At 39.0% G+C, this 18713-nt stretch overlaps 1 protein-coding gene across 1 annotated transcript; it reads left to right on the forward strand.

Moving 5' to 3' along the window:
* Nucleotides 1-790: 790 nt before the first annotated feature.
* On the forward strand, nucleotides 791-3344 carry LOC114363637 (transcriptional repressor CTCF-like). Its single transcript, XM_028319422.1, has 4 exons — nucleotides 791-847; nucleotides 1516-1995; nucleotides 2582-2712; nucleotides 3266-3344. Exons 1-4 carry the CDS (start codon nucleotides 791-793, stop codon nucleotides 3342-3344), a joined length of 747 nt encoding a protein of 248 aa, XP_028175223.1.
* The last annotated feature ends 15369 nt before the right edge of the window (nucleotides 3345-18713 follow it).

Raw genomic sequence — 18713 nt, forward strand, 5'->3', positions numbered from 1 at the left:
AACTGGATGTCTCTTCGAGCTATGTGCCCCGCCCACTGCCACTTGATTTTAGCAATTCGTTGGGGCAGGAAAGTTCTCGAGTGGCGACCACGGGCTGGAAGACGTAGCGTGGGCAGGCCTCCTACTAGGTGGACCGACGATCTGGTAAAGGTCACGGGAAGAGCCTGGATGCGGGCAGCGCAGGACCGTTCATTATGGAAAACCTTGGGGGAGGCCTTTGTCTAGCAGTGGACGTCATTTGGCTGAAACGAACGAACTGGATGTGAAAATGTTTTTAATTTCTTTTTTAGGACCACTATGTAAAGAAAAAAGAAGATGATGTAATAGATAGCTACGTATTTAGGTAAATACCTAAAGTATGTTGGTCGTTTCAAGCATGATATCGTAACAACGGTTAACGTAATTAATCAGACACGCCAGGGATGTCACGGCCACGAATGAAATAAACCTACGCGTGACGGAGGTTATGCGTAAAAATATTTGTAAGATAAATAAACCAGCGTAGCCTCAGTTTAGTATTCAGAGGGAAAACCTTAGCGATTATGGAAACAAGACGCCCGCCATTGCTCTAGCTTTTATACTACCACGACTTAGGCATTCATAATAAATTTTAATTTACCAAGGAGATAAATTGCGAATGTAAATAAGGAATTGGAACTAACAAATTTTATATATTTTAATTTAACATGAGATTCAAACTCAAAATCGAAATGTACATTGTACTGTGTGAACTTATGTAACGACACTTATGGAACTGACTATTTTCGACGTTATAGACAGTAGACGTTAAATGGAGAGACGAGGTAAAGCGGATAGGAAACAAGGTAAATCAACTAAAATCAAGCAAGTCAGACGTTTTGAAGAGTGCTGTTAAATCGTTATAAAGAGTTTTCACTGTAATTAATTCCGAAAAAGGAAATTAAAGGTAAAATAAAGATTCAAGATAACTTATTTTGCACAGACAATGTTTTTCATAGCACTGGGAATGAGAGCCCTAATAGGTCGCCTGCCCAGGCGCGCCTGTGGCTTACTGCTCTAACACGATGTTTTTGCGGAGGCGCACAGTCTTTTAAAATCACTTGGAAGTAGACATTTTTTGGTGAATAGATGACATGATTTAACAAGTAAATCTAAGTAAATTCTTAAAAGAAACCCGTGGTCTATCTTCAACAGCTTTCGAGAAAAAAAAATTTTAATTTGGCTTATTTTGTGTGTGTTAAAATACGATTTTTGGTCTGTTCTTTTGTTGAAGTTGTAACACAATTGACTTATGTGAGTAATAAAGCACNCCTACTTTTATCTCTGTGAATATGGCAAGAATGCAAAGTAACACGGTGTATTGCTGTCGCGACTGTGCGACGGGCGCCCGCAGTGAGTGTGCGAGCGCGACAGCAACATAATTACGCGCGAGCGATAAGGATGGGTAGCTTGGGGTCATTGGACGGGATTCTACGTGCTCACGGACCAGGCTTTAGGAGGCATACTTTTATCAACGTATGATGACGATCTTTTCAGCTATCAACAGACTATGTTGAAAACTTGAAAATCCTACATCCGTTCCCTCTCACCACACAAACCAACGATGTGATCAGTTGCAATGAGCAGGTTATCAAAGACGAAGATGATTGGGATTGGGACTACGATCAGGATTATAAAACGAAAGAATCAGAATCCAGTGACGAAGAACCATTATCCTGTAAAGTTAAAAAATGTGAACCGGCTGAAGACGTTCAATCAATTAAAGAAGAGGAATCGATTAGTGAATCTCCAAAACCACAGGATGAGGACTTGTTGAAACTACCAAAGAGTTGGGATAACGATTTCCCAAATGGTGAAGTTGATGTGTTGATTTTAACGAAGGAAGAGCAAATGGCTGAAGTGATATCAAGGAGGACTTCAACGAACTATTTGAACTCGTTTTATAAATGCGAGATGTGCTACAAAGGTTTTATAACGGACACAACGTACAAGAATCACATGGCCAGGCATGAACCGGTAAGTTTTATAGTTCTTTTGGTCAGCATTGCTTCAGCTCTACGAGCCAAGTGCCCCGCACTTTTTTTATATTTAAAACCTTGGACATTTTATTTTTACACTACGCTTCTAAAGTCTGGTCACTGAGCACGTAGAATTTTGTCCAATGACCCCAAGCTACCCATCCTTATCGCTCGCGCGTAATTATGTTGCTGTCGCGCTCGCACACTCACTGCGGGCGCCCGTCGCACAGTCGCGACAGCAATATAATTACGCGCGAGCGATAAGGATGGGTAGCTTGGGGTCATTGGACAAAATTCTACGTGCTCGCAGACCGGGCTTTAGACAACGGATATAAATGTATGAATTGAAATGCGGTTCTAATTCCCACGTATTTATTTGCCCGAGATAGAAAATAATAAAAATAGTAATCTAATAAAACAATCGTCGTTCGTCTACACTTCGTCGTACGTCACACTCACATACTCTTCCTTCTCTTTCACACATCCTTACGTTCCGTTTCGCACTCATACCCTACATAAACTTGCGCTTACAATGTCTATTTTCCGCCAAATGCACCGATTGAAAGTGCCCTCGCATCTTTCAGAGCAGCGGTATCCACGAATGCGAGGTCTGCCATATGCGGTTTCCCCACACGAGGTCTCTAAGAGCCCACATCGCGAGCTCCCACGAACAGAAGTTCGTTTGTAAGCTGTGCACCTTCGTATCCAAGTCTAGGTAAGAAGTCTCTTAAAAACATGATTTTTATTTATGTAGGCATGAAGAAATAATTATTACAATGAGTATTATTGTTCGCTTCCCAAAGTTTTTTTTCCTGTTAACCCTTGGAACATAGTGCAGGGATATTGCTCGATGCACCGACGACCTCTAGAAGATAGTAGTGGCCTTCTTTTTTTTATTTGGCTTACAAAACAAAACTGGGTACAAACAAATGTCACGCAAAAGTAATGAATGTATAGTTCCAAAATACTGAACTGTCCTATGCATGACATTGACAGCGGGGCGCCACCGTCAATACCGGATCGCTGGTTCCGATGTTTGCCATGTTGTAAACCATATAGTTGAACGATGGTGGCGCCCCCCTGTCATTGAGTTTGGTGGGACAGTTCAGCGTGGGTCATCTATAAAATCAATTTACACTGATTTACCGTACTCGACGTAAGCACAGCATGCATATAAAAAGAAACAGTTTAACCACCTTAAATTAAAATCTAAACCCAGCAGTGGACTGCCATTGGCTGAAATGATAATGATACATTTTTAATTTCAGATACAGGGCGAAAGAACATTCAAAATGGCACAGCGGTCATACGTTCGCTTGCAAGCATTGCGGCGCTACATTCGCGTAAGTTTTTTTAATTTACTAAAAAATACGTTTTTTTTTAACTACAACGAGGAACCTTTGGCCTGCATCTCACCTGATGGTAAGTGACGATCAGGCCGAAGGTGGAAGCGAGCTTCACCCGGAATCCTCAACCACGGAGGAACTGGCTATCTTACCTCCAACTGCCGGAACACAATAATGCGCCTAACATTATACAAGATATAATTAATGATTAAACGAACTTCAAAAGTGAAGTTCTATCATAATTATGCGAGGGCTTTGTCCGAAGAGATTAGAAATAAGAACTATGTAGTATCACGTACGGTGATGCCAGTTTACGCACTGTTNACTCATGAAAAAAAAATCACCGAATTTTGAGAACATACTTTTGAGAAATTTGCAATTTTTTTTCTCGAAAAAAAATTTTTTTTCTCGAAAGCTGTTGAAGATAGACCACGGGTTTCTTTTAGGAATTTACTTAGATTTACTTGTTAAATCATGTCATCTATTCACCAAAAAATGTCCGCTTCCAAGTGATTTTAAAACACTGTGAGGCGCTCGAAAACACCGCGTGCACTAGACGCGGAAAGTAGGCTCAATTAGATGTATCTTTACGAAATCGAATCAGAAATGAGGAGATCCGTAAACGAACTTAAGTCGCTGACATAGCCCGACGGATTAGCAAGCTGAAGTGGCAATGGGCAGGGCACATAGTACGCAGAACTGACGGCCGATGGGGCAGCAAGGTTCTGGAGTGGAGGCCGCGTACCGGAAAACGCAAATGAGCATCATTTAATTTTATTATATCCCACCTTCTCTAAATTCACCAATCCTATTCCTCTTTGTCTATTTAACAAATTATTTATTGCGAACTTGAACTAAGTGACTATTATTGTGTCACGATCCGTCATCGAGTAACACCTTTTAACCAACTAACTTTTATTCTTTCAATTCACAAATATTTGGGAACCATTTTAAGCTGCAATTTCTTTCTGGTTTTTTTCATAGCATTTCACGTGTAGCGTATACGGAGGAAGGTAATCAAAAGAGAATCTTAGTGTTAAAAACTATGTAGGTTTTAATGTTGTTAATGGTTCGAATGGTTAGTTTTCCGCTGTAATATTCTGCAGCGTGTCGCAGCAATTTACTCTAACTTTTCTAAGACTTTATGGAACTACCCTTACCATTTGCACCGAGCCTTCTGTCCCTAACATTACTGTAGCGCCTGTTTTTGCACTGGCTCGTTATCTCTTATCTTTATTAAGGGCAGGATATCCTGCGACGGATCCGTCTGACGAGCAGATTCCAAATATTTTTCAAGGGAGCTTAGGGCGGATTACGGAGGGCCGGTCACGTGTGAGAGCTGTTGATTTGAGAATCAACGGGACCTTTCTCACAATAGGGATGGATAAGACTTTGTAGAGACGAAGATCCGGCCTAAAGGTATACTCACTGAAAGAAAGAAAGAAAAAGTATTCATTTGATGCAAGTATTTCGTTAAAAAACTTTCTCAACACTTTTTTCAGCCATCGATCAACTAAATTCCTTATATTATTATACTGTTAGCTGTTTGACCTTTGCTTGCATCTATTTCTTGTATATTATGGGATATTGTTTACCCGATTTCATTACATCGTGGTTCGGGGTAGTCGTGGTTAACACATCAAAATAATTTCCGAACTAAATAGGTATTACCTAACAAATTAATATAATACCTAATAAAACATAATTTGGAGGTAGGAAGCCATAGTTCCTTTGTAGTTGAAGTTCCCTTCCACCTTCAGCATAATCATCAGTTTCCACCAGGTGTGATGAAGGGCAAGAGCTTCCTCGTTGAGAATAAAAACATGTTCTGTCCAGTTACTGCTCTAAATCTGTTCTACGTAATGTAAACTTAGAGAATTCCCAATATTAATTCACTCTAAGAAAGTCAAAAACATGTAACGGAATCTCCGACTTACGACTTTAGTGGACCGATTACAGGAAATAGTGGCCTATTAAGTACATGTTTTTTTGTATTATTATGAATGTTCAGGAAACGGCGCAGTTTTTAAAATGGTTTTGGACCTATGTAAGTTCTTTTTTTTACTTAAACTTTTAAGTTGAAAATTTGATAGTGTTCTGATAAAAGCATAATTTTAATGTTTCTAGCAAAACTTTTGTATCTTGAATCAAAGATAGAAAGGTGATTATTTTTTCCAAACATTTGCAATTCATAACAAATCTGTCGAAAAAAAGAAATCTGAAAAAAGTCAACCCAAAAAAAAGATAAAAATGTTTAAAGCCTACTAGGTCATAAAATTTTAAAATATCACAAAATTAACTCTATCTCCTAAACTAAGCACAATCGTATAATATACATGGGGGTGATTTAGGTACACCTTGATGTAAGGAATCTAAATTTTTCTTTTAGACCTCACTGTTTTGGCAACCCTGTATATACAGTAGACCTTAGGGCTTCCGCGGAAGACCAGTGGCCTAATTAAAGTATTTTGACACTCGAAGATCTCGCTGACGTTCAGAAGTCGTCTCATTGAAAAACAGTTCTAAATCCGTATTCACAAGGGTCATTTTTATAGAACGATTACTCGATAGGATCGCAATCTGTCAAAAAATTCAAACGTCAAATCTGTCAAACTCCATACAAAAACACCGGTTGTAGTTACGGCTAAGGTTACTGAAAATCAGGGATGTTATGGATATCCGTAACCGTAGCCGAAACTTTCGGATATCCGAAACAAAATAATATCCGAAACCGTAACCGTAACCGATTCAAAAGTTTCGGATAGTTTCGGATGTAGGCAGTTTAAATTTTTTTTGTATAGCATTATAATGTAAAGGCATAACAGCTTGATTTACCTTTATAATGCCATCTAGTATCAATTTTAATTTATTTATTACTTTTTATTCAATGTAAAGTGTGTGGCGATTAATGAACCGTGTTGGACAACTATTGCAAATTGAATTCTAAAGCACAGATATCCGTAACCGTAACCGAAACTTTCGGATATCCGAAATAAAAAAATATCCGTAACCGTAACCGAAACTACATATCCATAACATCCCTACTGAAAATAAATAATCTGGATTTAGAATTATTCATTTAAACTACAGAACCAAGAGTTGGATAAATAGCCACTAATCAAGTAATTATGGAAACCGTTGCAGCATCATGAGTGGGATACTCATGGTGGTCAGCAATACTTACACAAAATCAGAAATTGACGCATAATAGACAGAGTAATTATAAATAATGGACGCCCTACTGTTCCTTTATATTTCATAAACACCGGTGGCCACTAGATTGAACCGGATAGCGCACGTGCTGAGGTGGTTCTTGATAACAAAACAACATTGTTTGTATGTGTGGGAGACATTATTTGTTGCTTTGTTACTCCCACAGCCTCAATAGGAAAACTTACGGGAAATTAAGATATTTTGCGCAATAAATAAAGCACTCATAGCAACAGCCACGCTGTTGTTTTATGTTTATTAACTACATTAATTAAGCTAATTATACAAACGGTATTCGATTTAAGGCTTTCCAAGAAAAGAAATAAAGAATCGTGTAGCGTTTTCAATGGCACAAAGCCCTTTAATTAGCGTTTGGAACAATACTTCGGCAACAACGGCGACGGCCATACAAGGTCTTTCCCGCACTAAATGGGCCGTCAAAGTGGCCTTCAATATCGACTGNAATCATGAAAAAAAAATCACCGAATTTTGAGAACATACTTTTGAGAAATTTGCAATTTTTTTTCTCGAAAAAAAATTTTTTTTCTCGAAAGCTGTTGAAGATAGACCACGGGTTTCTTTTAGGAATTTACTTAGATTTACTTGTTAAATCATGTCATCTATTCACCAAAAAATGTCCGCTTCCAAGTGATTTTAAAACACTGTGAGGCGCTCGAAAACACCGCGTGCACTAGACGCGGAAAGTAGGCTCAATAGATGTATCTTTACGAAATCGAATCAGAAATGAGGAGATCCGTAAACGAACTTAAGTCGCTGACATAGCCCGACTGATTAGCAAGCTGAAGTGGCAATGGGCAGGGCATATAGTACGCAGAACTGACGGCCGATGGGGCAGGGTTCTGGAGTGGAGGCCGCGTACCGGAAAACGCAAATGAGCATCACTTAATTTTATTATATCCCACCTTTTCTAAACTCACCAATCCTATTCCTCTATTATCTATTTTTCAAATTATTTATTGCGAACTTGAACTAAGAGGCTATTATTGTGTCACGATCCGTCATCGAGTTACACCTGTTAACTAATTAACTTCTCTTCTTTCAATTCACAAATATTTGGCAACCATTTTAAGCTACAATTTCTTTCTGGTTTTTCTCATAGCTAGCATTTCACGTGTAGCGTATACGGAGGTAAGTAATCAAAAGAGAATCTCAGTGTTAAAAACTATGTAGGTTTTAATGTTGTTAATGGTTCGAATGGTTAGTATTTCGCTGTAATATTCTGCAGGTTGTCGCTGCAATTTACTAGAACTTTTCTGTGACTTTATGGAACTACCCCCACCATTTGCACTGAGCCTTCTGTCCCTAACATTACTGTAGCGTGTTTTTGCACTGGCTCGTTATCTCTTATCTTTATTAAGGGCAGGATATCCTGCGACGGATCCGTCTGACGAGCAGATTCCAAATATTTTTCAAGGGAGCTTAGGGCGGATTACCGAGGGCCGGTCACGTGTGAGAGCAGTTGATTTGAGAATCGACGGGACCTTTCTCACAATAGGGATGGATAAGACTTTGTAGAGACGAAGATCCGGCCTAAAGGTATACTCACTGAAAGAAAGAAAGAAAAAATATTCATTTGATGCAAGTATATCCGTTAAAAACTTATGAGAAGCCAACGAAAAAACTTTATTAACCCGATTTTATTAACACTGTGGTTCGTGGTAGTCTTGGTCTTTTCGAACTAAATATTACATAACAAAAAAACATAACGCTAAAGAGCCACGTCTACAAAAAATTCATATGAACACTCACTATCTAACCACGGGAAAATGCGCAAATGCACGCAACGTCGACACAACGAGCGCGGAAAACAAAAAGCTAGTTGCGGACCGCGGACAATGGAGAGATTTACAAACGCGCTCCCGTAACGGACCACACAGTAAATACATACAGTAGACCTTAGGGCTTCCGCGGAAGACCAGTGGCCTAATTAAAGTATTTTGACACTCGAAGATCTCGCTGACGTTCAGAAGTCGTCCCATTGAAAAACAGTTCCAAATCCTTATTCATAAGGGTCATTTCGATAGAAAGATTACTCGATAGGATCGCATTCAGCGATTTGTTGTCGTTGAAGTTTTGTTACGTGAATGAGGCTACAGCTTCTTGACATGCCCTCACGAGCATGTCACATTTAATAGAGCTCTATGATTGGTTCATGTGTCATTCTGTGCGTCCACGCGCACTGTGAGACCTCATAGTAATGTTTGTGAATACGGGCGTATGACGCTTAGAAGTAAGTTATTAGAGAAAATAATAATTATTATGACAGAATTCCTCCTAAAATACGTCCTACAGTTCCTTTATATTTCATAAACACCGGTGGCCACTGGATTGAACCGGATAGCGGCACGTGCTGAGGTGGTTCTTCTTGATAACAAAACAACATTGTTTGTATGTGTGGGAGACATTATTTGTTGCTTTGTTCCTCCCACAGTCTCAATAGGAAAACTTACGGAAAAATTAAGATATTTTGCGCAATAAATAAAGCAGTCATAGCAACAGCCACGCTGTTGTTTTATGTTTATTAACTACATTAATTAAGCTAATTATACAAACGGTATTCGATTTAAGGCTTTCCAAGAAAAGAAATAAAGAATCGTGTAGCGTTTTCAATGGCACAAAGCCCTTTAATTAGCGTTTGGAACAATACTTCGGCAACAACGGCGACGGCCATACAAGGTCTTTCCCGCACTAAATGGGCCGTGAAAGTGGCCTTCAATATCGACTGCTGCCCAATCGATACGCGATACGCCTGGATTCGATTCTTATTTATTGCAGATATTTATGTCTTAGTTATTAATGTGACAGAAGAAATCAAGACGTGAACCGATTTAATACCTTAATGCCTACATCTGCCGGAATGCTACGTTAGCTGCTTCAAATGTGTGGGTACGATGGATATCTAAAATATTTGGGCAGACATGTAGCTCTACTTAATTTAGGACCAACAGGAGGAAATTAGGAATCCATAAATGAATTATTGTCACTGACATAGCCCGATGGATTAGCAAGCTGAAGTGGCAATGGACGAAATTATCAATTGAATCAGCCCGCCCAAAGCAACCGCACAGCAGCCAATACTCATTAATCAAGTTTCTAATCGCGCCATTAGAATGCACCGGCAAGCGCCCGCGTGGGCGACGCACAAAACGCCGGCTTGCATGAAACGCACAGGCATTGCCGAATGCTAATCAGCTGCGGTTCGATGAGTAGTGGCATAAATGCTACGTAGACAATGCTACGTACTTGAAACTGCAATATACAAGGTTATTTTAAACTTTTCCGATCCGAAAAGGGATGGTTCTGGTGTTAAAATACAACAATATTTTATTTGTGACCAATATCGGTTCATCCACCTAACACAGGGTTTCCTAATTCCTATGCTATTTATTCATTATTTACAAGAAGTTACTATAGAGTAACAAATGTGTTCCGCACTATATCAACTCAGTTCACAGCACAGTATGCATCCCGTGTCTCAAAATGTGTTTATGTCGTCAAACACAAAAGCGTTTTGGTATACAATCGCGCAATTTTGATTTAACCATCATAACTAAAACATGTTCATGACGCCTAAAAAAGGGGTGAGTTTAGTTTAAATTTTAATCTGATCTCTATGGTGACTGAAGGTAAAGGTCACATTTTTAACAAGGGACAGTTTCCAAAACGCGAAAAATAACATAATCCGCTTAAGCCTTGTTGCCCAGTTATCCTACGTACAATGTCAAAGTACTATTTTTATATGAACCATGAACTGCAAGTTTTAATTAACATAGTACCACCTACTACTTGCACAGTAAGTCAAAATTCAACGTTTGTGGTTCGTTAATAATTTAAGAGTTTTCATTGAGCAGAAAATAAACAATCATGTATAATCACTGTCATGTATTATTGTGTTTAGATTAGATAGACAAGCTGCTTTATGAAAACGAAAACTTTTAGCTGCATACTAAAGTTTAGTAACTTTCCAGCTCAAAAGAGTGTTAACATTCTTAATAACGGTACCGAAAAGTTTAAAATGAACACAAAATTAAATAAAAATAAACATAAATAAATAAGTATTTATGTTTACATTTACTGCAAAATTATGAAAAAAGATAAAAAGCACAATTTCGGTCAAAGGTCTATAAAACGGTCAAAAAAGTTTTACCGCTAAGTACCACCTGTTTAAGACAACCACCGCACAGTTAAAGGTACCGTAACCGAATTTCCGTAGGCAAAGTGTAGCCATTGTGAAAACAGAAAAAGTAATTTCAATTACAAAAGTATAAAGTTTCCAGTTTGTTGAAACAGAGCCGACCGCGAACGGCGCAACTCGCGGCAACTCATAAACTCGGCTGAGTTAAGGCTCTAGCACAAGTAGCGCCTCGATTCATTACCTCGGCTTTTTTTAACAAACGCACGAGGCAAGATTAATTAATCGTATTTATTCTGACAGTGCTAAAATCAAGTGGCAGTGGGCGGGGCACATAGCTCGTAGAGACGATGGCCGTTGGGGCAGGAAAGTTCTCGAGTGGCGACCACGGGCTGGAAGACGTAGCGTGGGCAGGCCTCCTACTAGGTCAGGGATGGCGAACCTTTATGTCTCAACGTGCCACTTTTCCGAAAAAAATGTTTGATGCTTTCATAGACGTGCCATCAAATAACACCTAATGCTATCAATGAGGGGTATAGATAGTACAAGTTAAATTTTGTGATTGGTGGCGTGCCCTAAATATTGTGGCGCGTGCCATCGATGGCACGCGTGCCATTGGTTCGCCATCCCTGTACTAGGTGGACCGACGATCTGGTAAAGGTCGCGGGAAGAGCCTGGATGCGGGCAGCGCAGGACCGTACATTATGGAAAACCTTGGGGGAGGCCTTTGTCCAGCAGTGGACGTCATTTGGCTGAAACGAAACGAAATTTATTCTGACGCTTCTGATAATGTAATAAGGTCTATTGTTTTCAAGTATATTGAACACCAGCTACCCGCCCCGGCTTCGCAAAACTTCCTATTGAATCACGCTATCTATTAAAAAAACCGTATCAAAATCCGTTGCGTAGTTTTAAAGATCTAAGCATACATTGGGACAGACAGCGGAAAGCGACTTTGTTTTATACTATGTAGTGATTATCCACATATTAGGTTCATATGCTATTGAATTCACTAGATAATTATAGAGGCTATCTTGTGAGATCGTCATGTTTACTCGACTAAAAAACTCTTTGGTATCAATTATTTCTACATAAAGGCAGTACAAAATTTTCATTCTAGCACAGTTTGACAATATTCTAACAATAACGTACTGCTATTACATATGGGCGAGGACCTTTACAAAAACATCTAATTTCATATTTCTGAAAAATATCCATAGGCTTCCAAAGTAGTGTTCTACAAGAAAAAGTAATTTAATCGATTTCTATCGAACTTAATTGTGTTTTTGTACCTGTCTACATTCGTGATGGTAGAGGTTGAGTTAAAGATAATATTTATCTATACATTTTTTATTGCTTCATAAAAGCTGTTGACTTTGGAAAAAGTGGTCGATAAAAACTCCTAACAAAATTTTGAGTTGGATTGGAAATAAGACACGTGCTAAGGTACTTATGTAAGTTTGCAAGACAGATATTAATTAAGCAAGTATAATCAATCTTTGTTAGTACCTCACCCTAACAAACAACACCGGCGCGTTAAATTAGGATTACCTACATAACCGTAAACAGTGACACTAATACATCTCCCTCGCTAAACTTTAGAACAGAATCTAGCTTACAATCTTTTCTCTTGACGTGAAATAACTGTTCAAGTTTAATTTACTCGTAGAAAGGTAAACAGTTCAGATTATTATTTTTTTTTTTTATCCACAACGAGGAAGGAAGCCCTTGGCCTGTATCTCACCTGATGGTAAGTGACCATCAGGCCGAAGGTGGAAGCGAGCTTCACCCGGAATCCTCAACCACGGAGGAACTGGCTATCTTACCTCTAACTGCCGGAACACAATAATGCTGATAACATTGTTGTTATGGCGACAGACNAATAATAATAAAATTTATTCAATAAAACAAAATTAGCACAAACAAACTGGAAAACTTACAAGTAACATAACTTATCATTCAATGCTAAATTTGTATTACAATGTTTCTTATTCTAATAGAAATATAGATTTCTACACTAGGCAAAGCCTGTCCTGTAGACAATCTATTGGCAGAATTTGTCTCTTATAAATTTAGCCGATCATGATACACATCCGTTACTCACTATTACATTTATAAAATTAAAATAATATAATAATAATAATAATTCACCTGCAACAATTCATTATTCATGTTCATTTAATAATAAAATAAAAATAAAGTATAAATAAAATGATATAATTAAAATAGGTTAATATAATATAAAAAATAAAATGGTCTAAGTCAGAAATAAATTAATCATACATAAAATAATTTAAAACTATTTTAGTATCTTTAAAAGCTTTTCAATATCGTCGTAAGATAGGGTGCCAATCCACTCCGTTACAATTTTTTTCGTTTCAAGTAGTGAGCAGTTCTTTATACAACAGTGTGATTGAACCCTATTGAAGACGTGTGGATGAAGAAAGTGGCTGTACTTCATGGCCCAAGTACTTTTTGTCTTTGGGACAGGTATTTTAAAAACTCGTTTCTTGAGCATTGTTTTATAGTCATCTGATTTAATGACAGTTGCATTCATGTGCATCGTTACCCTGAGAACGAATAAGCCACGGACCGTGAGGAAACCACTCTCTTTGTAAAGTGCTTGGGTGGAGTATCTTATTGGTTTCCTAAGTAAAACTTTGATTACTGATCTTTGAGCTCTCTCAAGTGTAATCATATTATTAGACGTCGCGCCGCCCCAAGTTGTGATGCAGTAGGATATTATAGATTGACATATGGCAGTATAAACCGTTTTCAGGAGGTGTAGGTCAGCTGCATTTCTCAGATTTTTGAAGACGTAGATAAGTTTGCGGACTCTTTTGGCAGTTGCGTCAATGTGTGCTTTAAAAGATAGTTTCTCATCCACAATCAGACCAAGATATTTAATCTCCGGAGATCTGCTGATGTCGTTACAATTACAGTGTTGATGAGCCTGCATGTCTTGGTGGCATGTGTGAATCTTAATGCTAGTGAAGGAGGGTGAGGTTGCCACTGTCTTGTGAAAGCAGAGGAACTTTGTTTTCTGGAGGTTTAGTGTCAACAAGTTGCTCCGAAGCCAGGCAGCAACAACTCTCATCCCATCAGCTACACGTTCGGAGACTTCATCCCAAGTCGCGTCGTGGAAAATAATTGCGGTGTCGTCGGCATAGCAGATCATCTCAGCATTGACCAAGTTGGTAACCAATATGTCGTTGATATATAGGGTAAAGAGTGTAGGGCCGAGTATGCTACCCTGGGGTACGCCAAACTCCACCAGTTTAGGTACACTTTTGTGTTCATCGATCCTGACACATTGGTAACGGTCCGTTAGATAACTCTGAAACCAGTTCAGTGCAATACCACGTATACCCATTCCCTCCAACTTTCTTATGAGGATACACGTCGAGACCGTGTCGAAAGCCTTTGCAAGATCAAGAAACACTCCCACGCAAGCTCTTCCCTTGTCAAGGCTTTCGGTGACGAGGCTGGTCAATAGGGATATAGCGCCCTCCGTGGACCTACCCTGCCTAAAGCCAAATTGTCTGTCTGAAAGTAGCTTATTATTTTCTGCAAATTTTACTAAACGTTTATTTACTAGTTTTTCTAGAATTTTTGAGAAAGCGCTCAGCAAAGATATTGGTCTATAATTATGTGGTTCATTTTTTTTCACCAGATTTATAGATAGGAGTGACCGCAGCCGTTTTCCATTTAGCAGGGAAAACTCCCTCAGAGAGACTGAGATTACATATAGCTGTAAGAGGGTGCACTATGTGGTTCTTCACTGCCTTCAGAAGCTTATTAGTTATACCATCGAGACCGGGTGCGCTATCTGTTCTCAGATTAATAATTATTGACTCAATTTCGGCTACGTCAGTAGGTTCAAGGAAAAACGAATGTACCGGAGGGTTTTTTAGTGAAACTTTGGCAGCCAGCGTTTCTTGAGTGTCATTGGAACTCGCAAGAATTTTCTCAGCCAAACACTTTCCAACATTAGAGAAGTAGTCATTACAATAATTTAGAGAGTTTTCTTTAGAGTCTTTTATTTGTGTTAGTATGTGTGATTTCTCTTTACTTTTGTTGGTATGTGTTATTGTCCTAATAGTGTTCCAAAGCCTTTTTGGAGAATTTTTGTTTTTTTCCAATTCTAGGGCTTCGTGTTTCTGCTTTAATTTCCTTAATAGATTAATATAAAAATTTCTATAGCGTGTGAAGATTTTCTTTTTTGTTTGGTCCTGCGGGTTCTCTTTTACCTGTGCATGTAACCTATCTTTGTGTTTAGAACACCTAATAAGACCCGGTGTCATCCAAGGTTTAAATGTAATTTTAGACCGACCAACTGGGTTTCTGGATGTGTTTTTTTCAATAGCGCATCCCAATGTGTCTGTAAACGCTTCGGCGGCAGCGTCCACCGAGGTGCCTTCGACAACACAGTGCCAGTCCACTTTACTTAGTTCGAGTTCAATTGATGTATAGTCTATTTTGCTGGTGAAGCGTTTATGTCTTTTGTTTCTGGAATTTTTGAGTTTTATCCCTGCGATAATGAGATCGTGATCCGTAATGTTTGTCTTACAAATGACAGACACCGATTGAAATTTTGACGTTACGTTAATGTGGTCTAGGCAAGCGCTATTTCGAGTCGGTTTGGTGACTGCAGGAATAAGGCCTAGTTCTGCTAGTACGCACAAATACCTTGCGCCAGCCTCAGTGTCATTGGTTGCGGCGCAGATATTTATGTTAATGTCACCCACCATTACTACACATGGTGAGTGTTTAAAAGAATTTATGATGGATGCAAGTGAGTCAATGAATGGAGAGATGTTGTCAAAAGAAGGTGAGCGATAAATTGCCAAAAGAGTTGTCTTGTATTGTTTAATTTCAATTTGCAAACAGTTGGCCTCAAGCAAGTCAGGCTCGGAGACCTGGGGTTCCAGTGTGTTCCTAATGTAAACTATGACCCCCCCCGCTTTATTAACAAACTTATGTGTTCGAAACGACAAAAAGCCATTTATCTGCGGAACTACCGAGTACTCGTGTATCCAACATTCCGTCAATGCTATTATGTCGAGTGATATGTTGAGTCTTTGTAAAACTACCAGAAATTGGTCAAAATTTTGTTGTACACTTCTTATGTTGAGGCTGAGAACTTTGAGATTGTAATGATTTGTTATGTATGTTTTGCATGTTTCTGGAAGATTCACTACGTGGCAGGGGATTTCGCTAGTGTCTAGCTCCCTTAATATATCCAAGTTAGCCATTAAAGAAGTAAACTTAAGCCAACAGTATAAAACCTTCGGTTCTGAGTGACAGATATCACTGCGGAAATTAGGGCACAGAGGTCGCACGACTGACCGTGGGCTGGTTCGCTCCGGGTTAAGTTAGGTTGAAAATTAGAGAATAAAAAGTACATCCCCTTATGTGTGTGATTAAAACCGACGCAACCACTTACACCAGGTATAGCACATAGACATTGAAGTAAATAAATATTCATAAAACTGACATGATCTAATAGTAATAATTCATTATTAAAATCCAGGTTCATTAAATTTATAAAATTTAAGTTCGTATTAAGAGAGAACGGTTTTTTTTTTGACATCACTAGGTAATAATCATAGTAATGGAATTTAAGCAGTTTCAAAAACATGTTGTAATATGTGTATAAAATAATATGTATATATGATATAGCAAGTAAAAAATTAAATAAATATATATTTAGAGAGTTGACATGATATAATAGTAATAATTCATCATTAAAAACCAGATTCGTTAAAATTACAAAATCCATAATAGAAGTATAATGAGAGAACGGTTTGTGTTTTGACATCACTAGGTAATAATCATAGTAATGGAGTTTATGTGGCTTTAAAAACACGTGGTAATAATATGTATATAAGAGTAGCAGTAGTACATAAGATTCATTTATAAGATGATTAATTAAAATTATAAGGTAAATCGCATTAAAAGACAGCTGTATGCATTTCGACATCACAAAGCAATTAAAAAATTCATGCATGTTTAGAGTTAAGTTGCAATCTGTATGCAAATGTGGTAGTTCATTTCCGAAACAAAACATTAAAATTATAGCGTTAAAAAAAGGCAAATTCGCACCATAACATAAATATCTTGACATCACTTGGTAAAAGTAACAAAAACAAACTTCATGCAATTTCAAAAACAAGTCGCAATACCTACAAAAAGTTGGTGATTCGTTAAAATCGAACTTAATTACTATTTTACGGTTCATATATAAGACCAAAAACAACATAATACGAGCAATAAGACGTTTCGACAGACTTATTAATAATAATAATAAATATTTATATAGAAATGTGAAGCTACTTATGTTAACGCGGACAAGCTTTCCAAGTTTTTAATGAGTATTGGAGTGGAACTCTCGTCCTTCCGAATGAAAATTCTTCCGTACTTCACCCAGACGAACTTGTATTTGCGGTCTTTTGCGACTTTTCTAGCCGCTGCGTATAGTTCTTTACACTCGGGAGACAGGTGCTCCACGACATACACTCTGGCTGGTTCTCCAGGAACGCCGAGGTTTGATGAGTTCAGTGGGCTAGCAGAGTTCTCCCTGTTGTATTTCTTAAAAGCAGCGATAACGATGTCCCGATGACGTTCCGAGGGCAGCGTCACAAGGATGTTGCGAGGACGATTATTTGATTTATCGAATTTGGCGATTCTACGTGCCGTGGTTGTGTCCGGGAAGCTCACTTTTATCTGGTCTCCTAGGTTCTTTAACAAATCCTGCAAGTTCTCACTTTTCCTTTCAGGGACCGAATGAAGCTCCAGGTTTTGGCTTCTCGAAGTTTTTTCTATAGCTGCCAGACGTCGTTCGATGTTTTGCAAGCCTAATTGAAGATTCGATTTTTCCGTTTCAATGGATTTGATTTGAGCTTGTGTTGCACCAATAGCCACTTTGAAGTCTCGCTGTTCATCCGCTAGGAACTCAATACTCTGGCTGAATTCAGCCTTGTATTTCTCCATAGCGCTGTTAATTTCAGAGCGAATAGTTGCCCTCAAGTCGTTAGTGATGCTCTCCTTAATATGGATTAGTTTCTGATCTAATAGCTCTCCAAATTGGGCATAGGTAATTGTCGGCTGATTAGGTGTTGATGCAGGAGCGCGCGAGTCCATTATAGGTCTGTGTGTCTCGCTTGTGTGTTTGGGTTGGTCCGCATTCTGCGGTGGTGAGTCATCTTCACATGACATAGTTGTGTCATTTAGTTGAGGCGCTGCCGGCCTGCGCACCGGCGTGTTGTCATCCTTGCGACGCGTCACATTTGTGCACGAAGGGCAGCGCCAGGTATTCTTGAGGGAAACATGTTGGTTACTCAAGCATTGCGCCTTGGTCATGCCAAGACACTGGTAGTGGTATAGTCCTCCACATGTCGTACATCTCAAGGAACCTTCAGAGTTAAGTCTTTTGTTACATGCCACGCAATTCATTTTGTTGAAGTAAAAATTCTTGTATTATAAACAAACAGAAATGAACAGTCACAAAGCAATTGCTTTAAATCTTCACTGCTACGGTTGGCGCTACGACAGCTGCGTCGCTCGCCTAGTGGGCAGGTTGCGGGAGGTACGGAGGGGGAGCGTCGTAGCACTTCGTAGCGCGCTACGGACGCCTCACTCACTCAGACGGCCAGTGTCGCGACAATTGCCGAGCGGACAATGCATGACCCGAACAGCTCCGAGTGTCCGTCCGGTCCGATGATGATGTCAGCTAACGATTCCGTTTAAAATTCACAACGGCACTGTATTTATGCACTAGGATATCTTGTTTATTAGTGAGTTATTATACATGTCACTATCACAGTTGGTTAGCTTGGTCCAGGGGCTGTTGAACAGTATGTATTTGGAGCTATCACTTTACTTTCTAACCACTATTATACTAGAATTTACCGGAGACAATAAGTACGTGACCGTGCCGCGGCGCGCGGCGAGCGCGAAAAAAAAACATAGCTCGTAGAGACGATGGCCGTTGGGGCAGGAAAGTTC

Source organism: Ostrinia furnacalis, unplaced genomic scaffold (genome assembly GCF_004193835.3).
Source record: "Ostrinia furnacalis isolate ACB-3 unplaced genomic scaffold, ASM419383v2 OfSCF7182, whole genome shotgun sequence".
In the NCBI taxonomy this organism is placed as follows: Eukaryota; Metazoa; Arthropoda; class Insecta; order Lepidoptera; family Crambidae; genus Ostrinia; species Ostrinia furnacalis.

Coding starts and splice junctions, on each gene's coding strand:
- LOC114363637 (XM_028319422.1), top strand. CDS start 791: ATGGAGAGACGAGGTAAAGCGGATAGGAAACAAGGTAAATCAACTAAA. Junction 848..1,515: donor AATCAACTAAAATCAAGCAA/GTCAGACGTTTT, acceptor CGATCTTTTCAG/CTATCAACAGACTATGTTGA. Junction 1,996..2,581: donor ACATGGCCAGGCATGAACCG/GTAAGTTTTATA, acceptor CGCATCTTTCAG/AGCAGCGGTATCCACGAATG.